General features: G+C 46.4%; 1 protein-coding gene across 1 annotated transcript in view; it reads left to right on the forward strand.

The window, feature by feature from the left end:
• The window catches only part of LOC311111585 (elongation factor-like GTPase 1), a 94,293-nt gene that overhangs the window by 59,103 nt on the left and 17,372 nt on the right, over window positions 1-17,818 (forward strand). The window contains exons 15-19 of the mRNA XM_084154348.1: window positions 1,332-1,463; window positions 2,319-2,466; window positions 15,951-16,062; window positions 16,310-16,433; window positions 16,637-16,841. Of these exons, the coding sequence (XP_084010474.1) occupies window positions 1,332-1,463; window positions 2,319-2,466; window positions 15,951-16,062; window positions 16,310-16,433; window positions 16,637-16,841 (721 nt within the window). The remainder of the gene's footprint in view (window positions 1-1,331; window positions 1,464-2,318; window positions 2,467-15,950; window positions 16,063-16,309; window positions 16,434-16,636; window positions 16,842-17,818) is intronic.

The following is a 17,818-nucleotide window of genomic DNA, read 5'->3' on the forward strand; positions in this document are numbered from 1 at the left end:
GGCCTGTGTCCAGCCTCCATTCTCCATTACAGTCCTGGGTTGTGTTCATTGGGGCATGTGACCGAAAAATTTTGCAACAGAAAAAGAAAAACAAGATTTCTCATTGGACAAAGTCTCTTCCTGTTTCAGTCCATTTTCTTATGACTTTCTCTCCCTGCCTGTCTCTCTCTTCATTCCTCTCTCTCTCTCTCTCTTTTCCTATCTGTCTCTCTAGTTCTCTCTGTCTCTCTCTCTAGTTCTCTCTGTCTCTCTCTCTGTCTCTGTCTCTGTCTCTGTGTCTCTCTCTCTCTCTCTCTCTCTCTTTTCCTATCTGTCTCTCTCTTTCTATTTCTCTCTAGTTCTCTCTGTCTCTCTCTCTCTCTAGTTGTCTCTAGCTCTCTCTAGTTCTCTCTGTCTCTCTCTCTCTCTAGTTGTCTCTCGCTCTCTCTCTAGTTCTCTCTCTCTCTCTAGTTCTCCCTGTCTCTCTCTAGTTGTCTGTCTCTCTCTAGTTGTCTGTCTCTCTCTGTCTCTGCCGCCTCTATCTCTCTCTCTCTCTCTCTCTCTCTCTCTCTCTCTCTCTCTCTCTCTCTCTCTCTCTCTCTCTCTCTCTCTCTCTCTCTCTCTCTCTCTCTCTCTCTCTCTCTCTCTCTCTCTCTCTCTCTCTCTCTCTCTCTCTCTCTCTCTCTCTCTCTCTCTCTCTCTCTGTCTCTCTGTTAATCTCCCTACCTTGTGTCTGAAACAGAGACAAAGCTAGTCTCATTATTCTCTCCCCCTGGAGTTACTCTCCTCTCTTCCACAGAGAGACATAGCAGGGTTGCGTCCTATATGGCACCCTATTCCCTACATACTACACTACTTTTCACCAGACCACTATAGGGCTCTGGTCAAAAGTAGTGCACTGTAAATGGAATAGGATACCATTTGGGGGACAGCCTATGAAGGTTCATTTTTTTTAATGAACTGTTCACCAGTTGAAATGGTAGCTGCCCTAATAATTACGTTATTTTATCTGGAGTCACACTCTGTTCATGACTCTCCAGGTGTCTGAATTCATAAAGCGTCTCGGAGCAGGAGGTCTGATCTATGATCAGGTCCCCTGCTGTTCATATCATCTTGTTCATTATACCTCTCCTCCTCTAATCTCCTCATCCCAGCCAGAGCAGGTTGACCTCCCTCTTATGACTCTGGTTCCTCTCATGGTTTCTTCCTACTGTCACTACTGTCACCTCTGATCACTCTTTGGGGGTTTAGGCTCCAGTTGTTGTCAATCACTGTGACGTGTGTTTGTAGAAAGTGCTGAATTGATTAATGAATTGATTTATTGATTGATGATGGATGGATTGATTCCCTAGGTATTGGCGGTCTGGAGGAGTGTGTGTTGAAGTCTGCTACCCTCTCCACCTCCCCCGCCCTCCCCCCATTCATCCCCCTCAACTTCGAAGCTACGCCCATCGTACGAGTGGCCATTGAACCCAAACACCCAAGTAAGTGTCAAACACACACACACACACACGGTTACACACACAAACACACACACACTTACACCACATTGTGTATTTGTTGAGGTTGTTGCCTGTCAGTGATGTGTGTTTTGTTTGTGTCGTCTAAGTCATCTGAGGTAAGATGCTAATGTTGAGAGGCTAACGTTCCTCCAGCACTCCAGCACCCCATGTCAACCAACCAGCTAGTCAAACAGTCAGTCAGCCACCTAGTCACCCAGCCAGTCAGCTGGTCCACAGATAGTCAGACAATCCTGCAGCTCTTCTGTGGTATTCATTAGTATTATAGCTGAGGGCAACATTGGCCCCCACGTGGAGGGAGTTAGTCAGCTAGGAGTCAGTCAGTTAGCTAGTCTTAAAAGAAAGATGGCTGGTGTTTTTAGTTTGAGGATAACTGTTTTGAGAAGCTTCAAATAGTGTTTTTTTGTTTTCTTTTAAATAGTTGCACTTGATTGAGCTGACCTGTAACCCTGAAAATTCAAACCACTCCTGGGTTTTGTTCATCAGGGCACTCATCAGAAAGCGTTTGAAAATGTTTTGCGACAGAAAACGAAAATGAGCATTTAGTTCTGCATAAATCCAAGTAGTCCCTCCCTGTTTCGTGATTTCTTCAGTTTGATGCCTAATGAACATGACCCAGGTAACGTCAGTCTTCTTAAAGAAAGACACATTTAGGTTTGAATCCAAGGTGTATTATGTGCAGTAGGGCCCATACATGGAAATTATTCATGCTTGGTCTACTAAGAAGTACTTTCCTACAATCTGCTCTGGTCTGGTTGTGTGTGTGTGTGTGTGTGTGTGTGTGTGTGTGTGTGTGTGTGTGTGTGTGTGTGTGTCAAGGTGAGATGCCTAAGCTGGTACGGGGTATGAGGCTGTTGAACCAGGCTGACCCGTGTGCTGAGGTTCTGATCCAGGAGACAGGAGAACACGTACTGGTCACGGCCGGAGAGGTCCACCTGCAACGCTGTCTGGACGACCTCCGAGAGAGGTCAGCCTCTTCTTCACTTCTTTTTATTAAGACAGTTGGAAACAGACGGGCGAGGGGGACAAACTGGTAGGAAGGTTGGACGCAGGGATTGAACCCCGGTCTCCGTTGGGGAGAAGTATATTATGAGACTGAAGCCAGGAGCGTCATCGCTAAAACATGGGCTCTGCACAGAGAGGTCGGTTGGTCTGTCTGTCCGTCTGTCCATCCGTCTGTCAGTCTTTTTGGCTGTCTCTCTCTCTGTCTCAATCTTTCTTTCTCTGTCTGTCTGTGCGATTTGATTTCAATCTGAGTCTGGTTTCAAGTTTTGCTAACAGTGAAAATAACCAAGGAATGCTGGTCACCTTTGCTACACCAGATTCCTCCCTCTCTACATGCCCAAATTGCACCCTATTCCCTAAATAGTGCGCTACTTTCAACCAGAGCCCTATGGGTGTGTGGGTATCCCAAATCTAGTCAATAGTAGTGCACTAAACAGGGTGCAATTTCGACACGGACGCCTTGTAACAGAGTGTAGATGAGAAGCAGGCGGCTCAGTTTTTACACGGTCTGGCCCAGTCTCACACGCTGATGATTGACATGATGATTATGTGTGATACACTGTGTGAGACACTGTGTGTGTGTGTGTGTGTGTGTGTGTGTAATGTTTCTGACCTAGAGTGGGTTTCTGACCCTGTCTCTCACTCTCTCTCTCTTTCTCTCTCTCTCTCTCTCTTTCTCTCTCTTTCTTTCTTTCTCTCTCTCTCGCTCTCTCTCTCTGCTGATCTCAGAACAAAGTAATGTGTGTGATTATCTATTGACTGGAGATGCTGTCTTTAGATGTCTCTTCTCTCTCCCCTCTGATCAGGTCATATTAGAAGAGAGGGGGAGAGCGAGGGGGAAAGTGAGCAAGGGAGAGAGCGTGAGAAGGGGAGAGCGAGATGGTGGGAGGGAGGGAGAGAAACAAAGAGAGAGAGAGAGAGAGAAGAGAGGTTTAAAGAGTTCCATACAGAGATGTTAAATACAGCACATTTCATTTGGATGCTAAGACCAGTTGCTCCCCTGCCCCCCACCCCTGCCATAAACCAAACTCTCACCAGCCTCTCTCTGATGTTGAGTGATCAGGTCCCATGTATAGCTATTTATAATCAATACCTAAAGCTCTTATAAGACCACCCACACACGTGAATGGAGCATTGATCAATCCAATCCTGCCTAGCTCCTGTATTATATGATTATATTACATATGTAAATCAGCATGCGTATCGTTGGAGGTGTGAGGTGGGGAGATAGATATTTCACAGCTTTATTTCAAAGGGAGTTTTCATAACCCCATAATCAAAGATTTCCGTATGCTTTGATACTTTGAAAGTGATCTAAAGTACAGTGGAGTCTAGGCCTGTGTCTCAAATGGAATGCCAGTGTGTTGCAGTGGGAGAAATGTGCAGGCCTCAATCCTCAATGAGGCCTGCACATCTTGAATAGATTTGATGGTGAGTTACCCCTTTAACATACATGAGTATGTTCAGATAAATTGTTGGGAGATTCTTGGAAACAGGAGGGAATAAGCAGGAAATCCAGGAATTCTGGAAAACTTGGGAATTTTGGCAAAGTAACTGGAATTTTGCAACGCTAATGGTGAATATCCATAGTCCTAAAGCGTTAATTCCCCAGAAGAATGAATGGGAATGAGAGATGACCTGTCCTTCGGTGTAACCTTGGTACTAGCTACATCTGCATCTATCTGCATACGTTATCCTTGTCACTAAGTTAATCTGTATAACTTATCAATGTAGAAGAGAGGACCTGTCATTCAGCCAATCAGTCAAACTGGTAATCCTCCCACAACAGAATGATTGATGGCTACATTGGTTAACACGTTATGGATTGGACCAAGGACACAGAAAGAGTTAGGGAAACGGTCAACGTGTAGTTTATCAACATTGGACTACACTAAAACATAATTTTCATGTTTCAATAAAACTTACTCTCAGTATAACCTTTGGAGAGATCGAAGTAATCAATTATATTACATTACACTTACAGGCACACATATACACACACACACACACATATTCATTTACTCGCTTACTTTCTTATGAGGTCAACATTATTATTGCTAACTCAAACACACTGACCAGATTTATAAAGAGTCTCACTGATCTTTACAGCCTTCCCCCTGGAAGACAACACAGGGTGATTAGAAACAGTCCTAAACCAGACAGTATGACAGGGCATACAGGGACTGGATCCCTTCTAGTAATTGTAATTCTATGTTTACAAATAGCCCAGGTCAGCCTGATTAGGTCACCCAGGCAGGCAGGTCAAACACTTGAAGTACCTTGGATAAGAGCATACTCCTGTTTGGTGAATGACAGTCCCAGCCGTAGAGAGAAAACTATTTTATTTATTTATATTTTATGTGTTCTACAGTCGTGGTCAAAAGTTTTGAGAATGACACAAGTATTGGTCTTCACAAAGTTTGCTGCTTCAGTGTTTTTAGATATTTTTGTCAGATGTTACTATGGTTTACTGAAGTATAATTAGAAGCATTCCATAAGTGTCAAAGGCTTTTATTGACAATTACATTAAGTTTATGCAAAGAGTCAATATTTGCAGTGTTGACCCTTCTTTTTCAAGACCTCTGCAATCCGCCCTGGCATGCTGTCAATTAACTTCTGGGCCACATCCTGACTGATGGCAGCCCATTCTTGCATAATCAATGCTTGGATTTTGTCCGAATTTGTGGGTTTTTGATTGTCCACCCGCCTCTTGAGGATTGACCACAAGTTCTCAATGGGATTAAGGTCTGGGGAGTTTCCTGGCCATGGACCCAAAATGTCAATGTTTTGTTCCCAGAGCCACTTAGTTATCACTTTTGCCTTATGGCAAGGTGCTCCATCATGCTGGAAAAGGCATTGTTCGTCACCAAACTGTTCTTGGATGGTTGGGAGAAGTTTCTCTTGGAGCATGTGTTGATACCATTCTTTATTCATGGCTGTGTTCTTAGGCAAAATTGTGAGTGAGCCCACTCCCTTGGCTGAGAAGCAACCCCACACATGAATGGTATCAGGATGCTTTACTGTTGGCATGACACAGGACTGATGGTAGCTTTTTTCCGGATGCCCCAAACAATCGGAAAGGGGATTCATCAGAGAAAAGGACTTTACCCCAGTTCTCAGCAGTCCAATCCCTGTACCTTTTGCAGAATATCAGTCTGTCCCTGATGTTTTTCCTGGAGAGAAGTGGCTTCCTCACTGCCCTTCTTGACACCAGGCCATCCTCCAAAAGTATTCGCCTCACTGTGCGTGCAGATGCACTCGCACCTGCCTGCTGCCATTCCTGAGCAAGCTCTGCACTGATTGTGCCCCGATCCCGCAGCTGAATCAACTTTAGGAGACGGTCCTGGCGCTTGCTGGACTTTCTTGGGCGCCCTGAAGCCTTCTTCACAACAATTGAACCTCTCTCCTTGAATTTCTTGATGATCCGATAAATGGTTGATTTAGGTGTAATCTTACTAGCAGCAATACGGCATGTGTTTCCTTGCAGGTAACCATGGTTAACAGAGGAAGAACAATGATTTCAAGCACCACCCTCCTTTTAAAGCTTCCAGTCTGTTATTCTAACTCAATCAGCATGACAGAGTGATCTCCAGCCTTGTCCTCGTCAACACTCTCACCTGTGTTAACGAGAGAATCACTGACATGATGTCAGCTGGTCCTTTTGTGGCAGGGCTGAAATGCAGTGGAAATGTTTTTGGGGGATTAAGTTCATTTTCATGGCAAAGAGGGACTTTGCAATTAATTGCAATTCATCTGATCACTCTTAATAACATTCTGGAGTATATGCAAATTGCCATCATTCAAATTGCCATCATTCAAATTGCCATTCGGTAATAGGCAGGCGAGGTAAGTAGTCATGCTGTACTTCGCTCCGCAGGTAATATGACACATTACATTACAATGGAACGATTTGATTAGTGTAATGTTGGCTAGCTACATAGTTGTATTTGTATCAAAGATAAAGGTGTAGTATAGAGTAACTATCGAGGTTAGCTAGCCAGCTATATTCGTTCGCAGCGACGACGTTTTTCAAACAAAGTCAACACCGCAGCCATTGCTAGCTAGCCAACACTACCAGCTAGCAGCTAGCAGTAGCAGTACTGTAGCAACTAAATACAATATCCTTTTAGCCAGCTACATTCGTTCGCAGCGACGCCGTTTTTCAAACAAAGTCATCACCGCAGCCATTGCTAGCTAGCCAACGCTACCAGCTGGCAGTACTATAGCAACTAAATACAATATAATTTTAGCCAGCTACATTCGTTCGCAGCGACGCCGTTTCTCAAACAAAGTCAACACAGCAGCCATTGCTAGCTAGCCAACGCTAGCAGTACTGTAGTAGCTAAATACATTATCTTTGTGCTAGCTAGCCAACGTTTAATTATTGCTGCGTTTTGGAACTAGACACGGACACAAATTATCTGTTTAGCGTGTTAACACACTATTGGTAGTTTGTTGTAACCAAGTATTGGTGCTAAACCGTGTGTTATTGGATGCTAGCATGCTAGTTAGCTATGGCGTCATAGTTAGCTAGCTGAATAAAGTAAGTTGAGTCTATTCCTTGAAACATTGAACCGCTGTAGTTTACAACAATTCTAATTTCTAAAGTGGAAGTTGGGATAGTTTTATTCGGGTGTTTCAGTGAAACAATTATAGTTTCTGAGGTGGAAGTTGGGAGAGTTATATTTGGGAGTTGTGGTAAGGGAGGCCCCGCTCTCTCCTTTCCCAGATGTTTAGTTCATTTCATTCCGATCTCCTCTGCATTATTGTAGCCATTTGCTACAGCCTGTCAACTATGCCTCTGCCTATCCCTGTTCTCTCCTCTCCGCACAGGCTACACAAACGCCTCACACCGCGTGGCTGCTGCCTCTCTAACCTGGTGGTCCCTGCACGCACCACACACCTGGAGTTCCAGGTCTCAGGCAGCCTCTGGAACTGCCGTTCTGCTGCCAACAAGGCTGACTTCGCATACCCCGAGAGCATCTGGTCAGAGGGGTGGTGGCACAGGAATCCTCATCTCTCCCAAGTGGACATTCTCAATTTTTCCCCTAACCTATCTGTCTATCTCCTCATTTGAATTCCATGCTGTCACAGTCACTAGCCCATTTAAGCTTAATATCCTTGTCATCTATCGCACTCCAGGTTCCCTTGGAGAGTTCATCAATGAGCTTGATGCCTTGATAAGTTCCTTTCCTGAGGATGGCTCACCCCTCACAGTTTTGGGGGATTTCAACCTCCCTACGTCTACATTTGACTCATTTCTCTCTGCCTCCTTCTTTCCACTCCTCTCCTCTTTTGACCTCACCCTCTCACCGTCCCCCCCTACTCACAAGGCAGGCAATACGCTTGACCTCATCTTTACTAGATGCTGCTCTTCTACTAATCTCACTGCAACTCCCCTCCATGTCTCCGACCACTACTTTGTATCCTTTTCTCTCTCGCTCTCCTCCAACACTACTCACTCTGCCCCTACACAGATGGTAATGCGCCGCCGCAACCTTCGCTCTCTCTCTCCCACTACTCTCTCCTCTTCCATCCTATCATCTCTTCCCTCTGCTCAATCCTTCTCCCTCCAATCTCCTGATTCTGCCTCCTCAACCCTCCTCTCCTCCCTTTCTGCATCCTTTGACTCTCTGTGTCCCCTATCCTCCCGGCCGGCTCGGTCCTCCCCTCCAGCTCCGTGGCTTGATGACTCATTGCGAGCTCACAGAACAGAGCTCCGGGCAGCTGAGCGGAAATGGATGAAAACTAGACTCCCTGCGGACCTGGCATCTTTTCACTCCCTCCTCTCTACATTTTCTTCATCTGTTTCTGCTGCTAAGGCCACTTTCTACCACTCTAAATTCCAAGCATCTGCCTCTAACCCTAGGAAGCTCTTTGCCACATTCTCCTCCCTGCTGAATCCTCCTCCCCCCCCCCCCCCCCTCCCTCTCTGTGGATGACTTCGTCAACCACTTTGAAAAGAAGGTTGACGACATCCGATCCTCGTTTGTTAAGTCTAATGACACTGCTGGTCCTGCTCACACTGCCCTACCCTATGCTTTGACTTCTTTCTCCCCTCTCTCTCCAGATAAAATCTTGCGACTTGTGACTACAGGCCGCCCAACAACCTGCCCGCTTGACCCCATCCCCTCCTCTCTTCTCCAGACCATCTCCGGTGACCTTCTCCCCTACCTCACCTCGCTGATCAACTCATCCTTGACCGCTGGCTATGTCCCTTCCGTCTTCAAGAGAGCGAGAGTTGCACCCCTTCTCAAAAAACCAACACTTGATCCCTCTGATGTCAACAACTACAGACCAGTATCCCTTCTTTCTTTTCTTTCCAAAACTATTGAGCGTGCCGTCTTTAGCCAACTCTCTTGCTATCTCTCTCAGAATGACCTTCTTGATCCAAACCAGTCAGGTTTCAGGACTGGTCATTCAACTGAGACTGCTCTTCTCTGTGTCACGGAGGCTCTCCGCACTGCTAAAGCTAACTCTCTCTCCTCTGCTCTTGTCCTTCTAGACCTTTCTGCTGCCTTTGATACTGTGAACCATCAGATCCTCCTCTCCACACTCTCCGAGCTGGGCATCTCCGGCGCGGCTCACTCTTGGATTGCGTCCTACCTGACCGGTCGCTCCTACCAAGTGGCGTGGCGAGAAGCTGTCTCCGCACCACGTGCTCTCACCACTGGTGTCCCCCAGGGCTCAGTTCTAGGCCCTCTCCTATTCTCGCTATACACCAAGTCACTTGGCTCTGTCATATCCTCACATGGCCTCTCCTATCATTGCTACGCTGACGATACACAACTAATCTTCTCCTTTCCCCCTTCTGATAACCAGGTGGCGAATCGCATCTCTGCATGTCTGGCAGACATATCAGTATGGATGACGGATCACCACCTCAAGCTGAACCTTGGCAAGACGGAGCTGCTCTTCCTCCCGGGGAAGGACTGCCCGTTCCATGATCTCGCCATCACGGTTGACAACTCCGTTGTGTCCTCCTCCCAGAGTGCGAAGAGCCTTGGCGTGACCCTGGACAACACCCTGTCGTTCTCCGCTAACATCAAGGCGGTGACCCGATCCTGCAGGTTCATGCTCTACAACATTCGGAGAGTACGACCCTGCCTTACACAGGAAGCGGCACAGGTCCTAATCCAGGCACTTGTCATCTCCCGTCTGGATTACTGCAACTCGCTGTTGGCTGGGCTCCCTGCCTGTGCCATTAAACCCCTACAACTCATCCAGAATGCCGCAGCCCGTCTGGTGTTCAACCTTCCCAAGTTCTCTCACGTCACCCCGCTCCTCCGCACACTCCACTGGCTTCCAGTTGAAGCTCGCATCTGTTACAAGTCCATGGTGCTTGCCTATGGAGCTGTGAGGGGAACGGCACCTCCGTACCTTCAGGCTCTGATCAGTCCCTACACCCAAACGAGGGCATTGCGTTCATCCACCTCTGGCCTGCTGGCTCCCCTTCCTCTGCGGAAGCATAGATCATGTATCTCTATGGTCCCCACTGCATTTAATCAGGGGATGACTGCAATTATTATTTTGTGTTTGAAAATATGCCAGCCAGTCAGTCAGCCAGTCGGGGCAATGAGCAGGGCAGGACAGAGGAAAGGAAGGGGAGGAGTGTTGGCTCTGAAAGCCGACTGACCCCGTTGTGACATCACATCACAACAACACACACAAGCAGACTGGCCCGTGGCCATTCACTCTCTAGCTCACGGCGCTCAGAAAGAGGTCAAGCCCGTTTTAGCCACTCACGTGGCACGTGGGACTGTGATGTCACAGCGCCAGGGTTCTGAAGCCGGAAGAGTGCCAGGGTTGTCCCTCTGCCCTGGAAAATGGGTAAACTGCCAAGTCAACTGATCCTGACTAAGTTAAGCTGGGGTGAACCAGTCAAACTTTTGTTAATTTCTGCTCACTAATGCACACACACACACACACACAAACACACACAGCTTTACACACACAAACACACACAACCTAACCCTTTAAGCCTAAAATTGCATTCTAACAAATTCAGGACATGGAAAAAGTCCTGACTTTAAAAAATGTTTTATCTTACCTTGTCAGGACATTCTGGTCCTGATAATGTAGGAAAACATGTACACACACACGCAGCAATAAAACCATTTCCTGTATGCGCAGTTATGGTTTTACAATCTACAAATGATTAGAAGGAGAGGGTTATGAAAGAGGCTGTGAAATCAACAGTGGTAAGGATGGAGACGTGTACATAGGCTGCGTCTCAAGCTACACCATATTCCCTAAGTGCACTACTTTTGAACAGGACCAACTGTGGGCCGTTCTGGCTCAGACGAGGCATACTTATCCAAGGCTTGCTTGTTTACTTACTTACTTTTGACCAGGGCCCATAGGTTGCCATTTGGGACATAACCATATTTTCCTCAGTTTCAACACGGTGTGAATTTGTGCAAAAAAATTATTCATGTCCACAACTCTATGATTTATTGAAGACGCACAGACAGACAATGGTTGCATCCCAAATTGGACCCTATTCCCTATTTAGTGCACTACTTTTGGTCAAAAGTAATGCACTACATATGGAATAGGGTGATCTTTGTCGGGTAATTTATTAGTTTTGTTTCCGTCTAGCACCTGACTACTGGATGTGCGTATTTCTCCTCCCCACTGAATAAGTCATCTTATCTCCCAGCTTGAGGAGTTATTACTTATTAAGCGAAACATTGTTAAGTCTGGAAGCATCGTTCAGAGTGCATCTGCTCTGTTGGAAGAACACATTCTAATCCAAATGGCATCCTAGTCCTTTTATAGTGCACTACTTTTGACCAGGACCCATAGAGCTCTGGTCAAAAGGAGTGCACTATATAGGTAATGGGGTGCCATTTGGGATGCATTCCAAGTCTTAGTGAGATCTAAAGAAAGAACGAAGACCGACAGCACCCAGAATAAAACAACCTCACTGTCTGCTGTCTACGTCAGATTCAGGGAACGCTCCAGCGCTTCTGACATGCTTCTAGTAAACATCAGCGAGAGAGGAAGGGAAGGAGAGAGAGGGAGAGAAAGAGGGAGGAATGGAGAGAGAGAGGAAGGGAGAGAGGATGACTTGTTTTCTGCCCTGTTTTCGTATTGGGCTGGCTCTAACTGGATTATATGTGCCTGTTCAGTGTGTGTGTGAGAAAGAGAGAGCATGTGTGTGCGCGCGCATGTGTGTGTGTGTGTGTGTGTGTGCGCGCGCACGTTTGTGTGTGTGAGAGAGAGTGTGTGTGTGTGTGGTTATAAGGTCACACGCTGGGTAACGAGATGAGCTGGTTCTGTGTGTTGGGACGCAAGTCGTGACGTCTCTCAGCCCAAACACTGACACACACACACACACTGACACACACAGACCGTTTAGGATGGACACAGTGGCCCAGGATCAGACAAGGGATTGCCTGTTTGTGTCAGTAAACTTTGACGGTTGGTCTTATCTCTTAGAGATACATCAACTCTTCTCTCTCCACAGGTAGTGACAGACAGTGTACCTGTCCCAAATGTAACCGTTTCCCCTATATAGTGCACTTCTTTTGACCAGAGCTTTATGGGCCCTGGTCAAAAGTAGTGTACTATAGGAATAGGGTACCATTTGGGGCACACACTTGTTTTCTTATCCTAAATTGACCCTCTCTGTATCCCTCTGAGTGTTTTAGCAGTGATGACCTAATGACATCATATTATGGGAGAACCAGACCTGGAGCTTGGCCTCACCAGGCGAGGGTTGTGTTCATTAGGCAGAAAACGGAAGAAGTGAAGTTTCCCCAGGTACAGATCTAGGATCAGCTTCTCCTCCCCCAATCCTAACCTTAACCATTAGTGGAGAAAATGCCAAACTGACCCAAGATCAGCGTTTAGGCGCAAGTTCACCCTCCACCTAATGTAACATTCTTGGTAGTTTTTTTAAATATAGATTTTTTAATCATTTAGCAGATGTTATTATCTAGAGCGACTTACAGGAGCAATTATGGTTAAGTGCCTTGCTCAAGGGCACATCGACAGATCTTTTCACCCTGTCGGTTTGGATATTCGAACCAGCGACCTTTCCGTTACTGGCCCAACGCTCTAACCGCTAGCCTACCTGCCGCCCTGCAGTTGTCGTGTTGTGGCTTGAATGTCCTGACAAGATGTATCACAGTCATTTGTATCTTGAATAAAAGTTGAGATATTTCCCTCAACAACCTCCTGTGTGGTTTATAATGCAGTAATGCCTCCAGGAAAGATTGAAGAAGCAGACTTGAAGGGGTGTGTGCTTGCGCGCGCGTGCGTGGTGAGTTATGATTGAATATACTGTATATGCTGTGCGTGGCTCAGCATGGACGGAGAGCCTAATAATATCTGACAGGTGTTATTGTTTTGGAAAATAAAAACACGGACGTGAAAGTTTTCAGCACTCTCTTAAGTTACATATGTGCCTTTACAGTGTGGGAAAAAAGTATTTGATCCCCTGCTGATTTTGTACATTTGCCCACTGACAAAGACATGATCAGTCTATAATTTTAATGGTAGGTTTATTTGAACAGTGAGAGACAGAATAACAACAGAAAATTCCAGAAAAACGCATGTCAAAAATGTTATAAATTGATTTGCATTTTAATGAGGGAAATAAGTATTTGACCCCTCTGCAAAACATGACTTAGTACTTGGTGGCAAAACCCTTGTTGGCAATCACAGAGGTCAGACGTTTCTTGTAGTTGGCCACCAGGTTTGCACACATCTCAGGAGGGATTTTGTTCCACTCCTCTTTGCAGATCTTCTCCAAGTCATTAAGGTTTCGAGGCTGACGTTTGGAAACTCGAACCTTCAGCTCCCTCCACAGATTTTCTATGGGATTAAGGTCTGGAGACTGGCTAGGCCACTCCAAGACCTTAATGTGCTTCTTCTTGAGCCACTCCTTTGTTGCCTTGGCCGTGTGTTTTGGGTCATTGTCATGCTGGAATACCCATCCATGACCCATTTTCAATGCCCTGGCTGAGGGAAGGAGGTTCTTACCCAAGATTTGACGGTACATGGCCCCGTCCATCATCCCTTTGATGCGGTGAAGTTGTCCTGTCCCCTTAGCAGAAAAACACCCCCAAAGCATAATGTTTCCACCTCCATGTTTGACGGTGGGGATGGTGTTCTTGGGGTCATAGGCAGCATTCCTCCTCCAAACACGGCGAGTTGAGTTGATGCCAAAGAGCTCGATTTTGGTCTCATCTGACCACAACACTTTCACCCAGTTCTCCTCTGAATCATTCAGATGTTCATTGGCAAACTTCAGACGGCCCTTTATATGTGCTTTCTTGAGCAGGGGGACCTTGCGGGCGCTGCAGGATTTCAGTCCTTCACGGCGTAGTGTGTTACCAATTGTTTTCTTGGTGACTATGGTCCCAGCTGCCTTGATCATTGACAAGATCCACCCGTGTAGTTCTGGGCTGATTCCTCACCGTTCTCATGATCATTGCAACTCCACGAGGTGAGATCTTGCATGGAGCCCCAGGCCGAGGGAGATTGACAGTTATTTTGTGTTTCTTCCATTTGCGAATAATCGCACCAACTGTTGTCACCTTCTCACCAAGCTGCTTGGCGATGGTCTTGTAGCCCATTCCAACCTTGTATAGGTCTACAGTCTTGTCCCTGACATCCTTGGAGAGCTCTTTGGTCTTGGCCATGGTGGAGAGTTTGGAATCTGATTGATTGATTGCTTCTGTGGACAGGTGTCTTTTATACAGGTAACAAACTGAGATTAGGAGCACTCCCTTTAAGAGTGTGCTCCTAATCTCAGCTCATTATCTGTATAAAAGACACCTGGGAGCCAGAAATCTTTCTGATTGAGAGAGGGTCAAATACTTATTTCCCTCATTAAAATGCAAATCAATTTATAACATTTTTGACATGCGTTTTTCTGGATTTTGTTGTTATTCTGTCTCTCACAGTTCAAATAAACCTACCATTAAAATTATAGACTGATAATTTCTTTGTCAGTGGGCAAACGTACAAAATCAGCAGGGGATCAAATACTTTTTTCCCTCGCTGTATGTGTAGTACTCTGTTTAGTTTGTTCTGGCTCTCGTACGAAGTAAGTAATACAGCACATTTGCAATGCATAGGTTGTCCTGCTTGTACTCCCTCAGGGAGGCCAACTTTATTTGTGTGGCTGCATGTGAGTATTTCCATCTCCTCACTACAGTCGTGGTCAAAAGTTTTGAGAATGACACAAATATTAATTTTCACAAAGTCTGCTGCCTCAGTTTTTATGATGGCAATTTGCATATACTTGAGAATGTTATGAAGAGTGATCAGATGATAGTCCAGCAAGCGCCAGGACCGTCTCCTAAAGCTGCGGGATCGGGTCACCACCAGTGCAGAACTTGCTCAGGAATGGCAGCAGGCAGGTGTGAGTGCATCTGCACGCACAGTGAGGTGAAGACTTTTAGAGGATGGCCTGGTGTCAAGAAGGGCAGAGAGGAAGCCACTTCTCTCCAGGAAAAACATCAGGGACAGACTGATATTCTGCAAAAGGTACAGGGATTGGACTGCTGAGGACTGGGGTAAAGTCCTTTTCTCTGATGAATCCCCTTTCCGATTGTTTGGGGCATCCGAAAAAAGCTTGTCCGGAGAAGCATCCTGATACCATTCATGTGTGGGGTTGCTTCTCAGCCAAGGGAGTGGGCTCACTCACAATTTTGCCTAAGAACACAGCCATGAATAAAGAATGGTACCAACACATCCTTCGAGAGCAACTTCTCCCAACCATCCAAGAACAATTTGGTGACGACCAATGCCTTTTCCAGCATGATGGAGCACCTTGCCATAAGGCAAAAGTGATAACTAAGTGGCTCGGGGAACAAAACATCGACATTTTGGGTCCATGGCCAGGAAACTCCCCAGACCTTAATCCCATTGAGAATTTATGGTCAATCCTCAAAAGGCGGGTGGACAATCAAAAACCCACAAATTCTGACAAACTCCAAGCATTGATTATGCAAGAATGGGCTGCCATCAGTCAGGATGTGGCCCAGAAGTTAATTGACAGCATGCCAGGGCGGATTGCAGAGGTCTTGAAAAAGAAGGGTCAACACTGCAAATATTGACTCTTTGCATAAACTTAATGTAATTGTCAATAAAAGCCTTTGACACTTATGGAATGCTTGTAATTATACTTCAGTATACCATAGTAACATCTGACAAAAATATCTAAAAACACTGAAGCAGCAAACTTTGTGAAGACCAATACTTGTGTAATTCTCGACTGTACACATCTTTGTAAGGTTACAAAATTCCACTAACTTTTTTCCAGTTTTTCCAGAAATCCAGGATGGAGGATTCCAGAATGTCTGCTTATTTACGCCTGATTCCAGGAATCTTCCAAGTGGGATTTCTGGAAAACCTGGGAATATGTGGACATTTCCCAGAGTTTTGGGAACCCGATATCTGAGTCTCTGTGTTCTTCTCATCCTCCAGGTTTGCCAAGATTGAGATCAGTGCCTCCAAGCCGATCATCCCATTCAGAGAGACCGTGATCAGACCACCCAAAGTGGACATGGTCAATGAAGACCTGGGGAAACAACAGAAGGTGGGTGTGTGTGTGTATCTTTTAACAGATCTGTTGACATCTCAAACGACACCCCACATACTAGTAGTGTACTACAATTGAAGAGGCAGCAGCAATCTATGTGCACTATTACATTTACATTTTAGACATTTAGCAGACGCTCTTATCCAGAGCGACTTACAACTATCTAACCCTACTCTCCTGTGTGTGTGTGTTCTCGTGTGTGTGTTCTCGTGTGTGGTGGGTGTGTGTGTGTGTGTGTGTGTAGGTGGCTGTGCTCCACCAGGTGAAAGAGTCAGACACCCTGCACCTGGACCCCAGTGGCCTGGTCACCCTCACCACCCCCAACAGACAGGCCACCGTGGGGGTACGGGCCATACCGCTACCCGAAGGTGAGAGAGAGTTGGGTGGTTGAGTTTGTGAGGGTGTGTGTGGGTTTGTCAGTGTGTGTTGATGTTTGTTGTTGTCAGACTTAACTTTCTTCTTAAGTCTATAGTTAAGGGGAAAAAATGGCAGTTAAGAAGACATTTCTTCTGAAGAAGGTTTTGTGAATCTGGGCCCTGATCCTGATCATAAAGTGTCCTGTTTTGTGTAGAGGTGACTCTTCTACTGGAGGATAGTGCTGACTTGATCCGGACCCTGGAGCAGGCAGGTCAGGCCCAGAGGGAGGGGAGGACCCTGGACATGAGTACCCGGACCCTGGATGCCCTGATGGGGATGAAGAGCAGGCTGGAGGCCCTGCTGCAGGGGAGGAAGTGGAGGAACGCAGTGGACCGGATATGGGCCTTCGGACCACGCAGGTATTTCATATGGGTTGAGACGGGATGGTATGCAGGTATTTCAGGGTGTTTCATATGGGTTGGGATGGTATGCAGGTACATTACATGAGCAAAAGTATGTGGACCCCTGCTTGTCAAACATCTCATTCCAAAATCATGGGCATTAATATGGAGTTGGTCCCCCCTTTGCTGCTATAACAGCCTCCACTCTTTTGGGAAGGCTTTCCACTAGATGTTGGAACAGTGCTGTGGGGACTTGCGTCCATTCAGCCACGAGCATTAGTGAGGTTGGGCGATTAGGCCTGGCTCGCAGTCGGCGTTCCAATTCATCCCAAAGGTGTTCGATGGGGTTGAGGTCAGGCTCTGTGCAAGCCAGTCAAGTTCTTCCACACCGATCTAGACAAACCATTTCTGTATGGACCTCGCTTTCTGCACGGGGGCATTGTCATGCTGAAACAGGAAAGGGCCTTCCCCTAACTGTTGCCACAAAGTTGGAAGCACAGAATCGTCTAGAATGTCATTGTATGCCGTAGCGTTACGATTTCCCTTCACTGGAACTAAGGGGCCTAGCCTGAACCATAAAAAACAGCCCCAGACCATTATTCCTCCTCCACCAAACTTTACAGTTGGCACTATGCATTGGGGCAGGTAGCGTTCTCCTGGCATCCGCCAAACCCGGATTCGTCCGTCGGACTGCCAGATGGTAAAGCGTGATTCATCACTCCAGAGAACGCATTTCCACTGCTCCAGAGTCCAATGGCGGCGAGCTTTACACCACTCCAGCCGACGCTTGACATTGTGCATGGTGATCTTAGGCTTGTGTACGGCTGCTCGGCCATGGAAACCCATTTCATGTAGCTCCCGACTAAAGTTATTGTGCTGACGTTGCTTCCAGAGGCAGTTTGGAACTCAGTAGTGAGTGTTGTAACCGAGGACAGACCATTTTTTTCAGCACTCGCCGGTCCGGTTCTGTGAGCTTGTGTGGCCTACCGCTTTGC

Source organism: Coregonus lavaretus, assembly GCF_964263955.1.
Source record: "Coregonus lavaretus genome assembly, chromosome: 37".
Lineage (NCBI taxonomy): Eukaryota > Metazoa > Chordata > Actinopteri > Salmoniformes > Salmonidae > Coregonus > Coregonus lavaretus.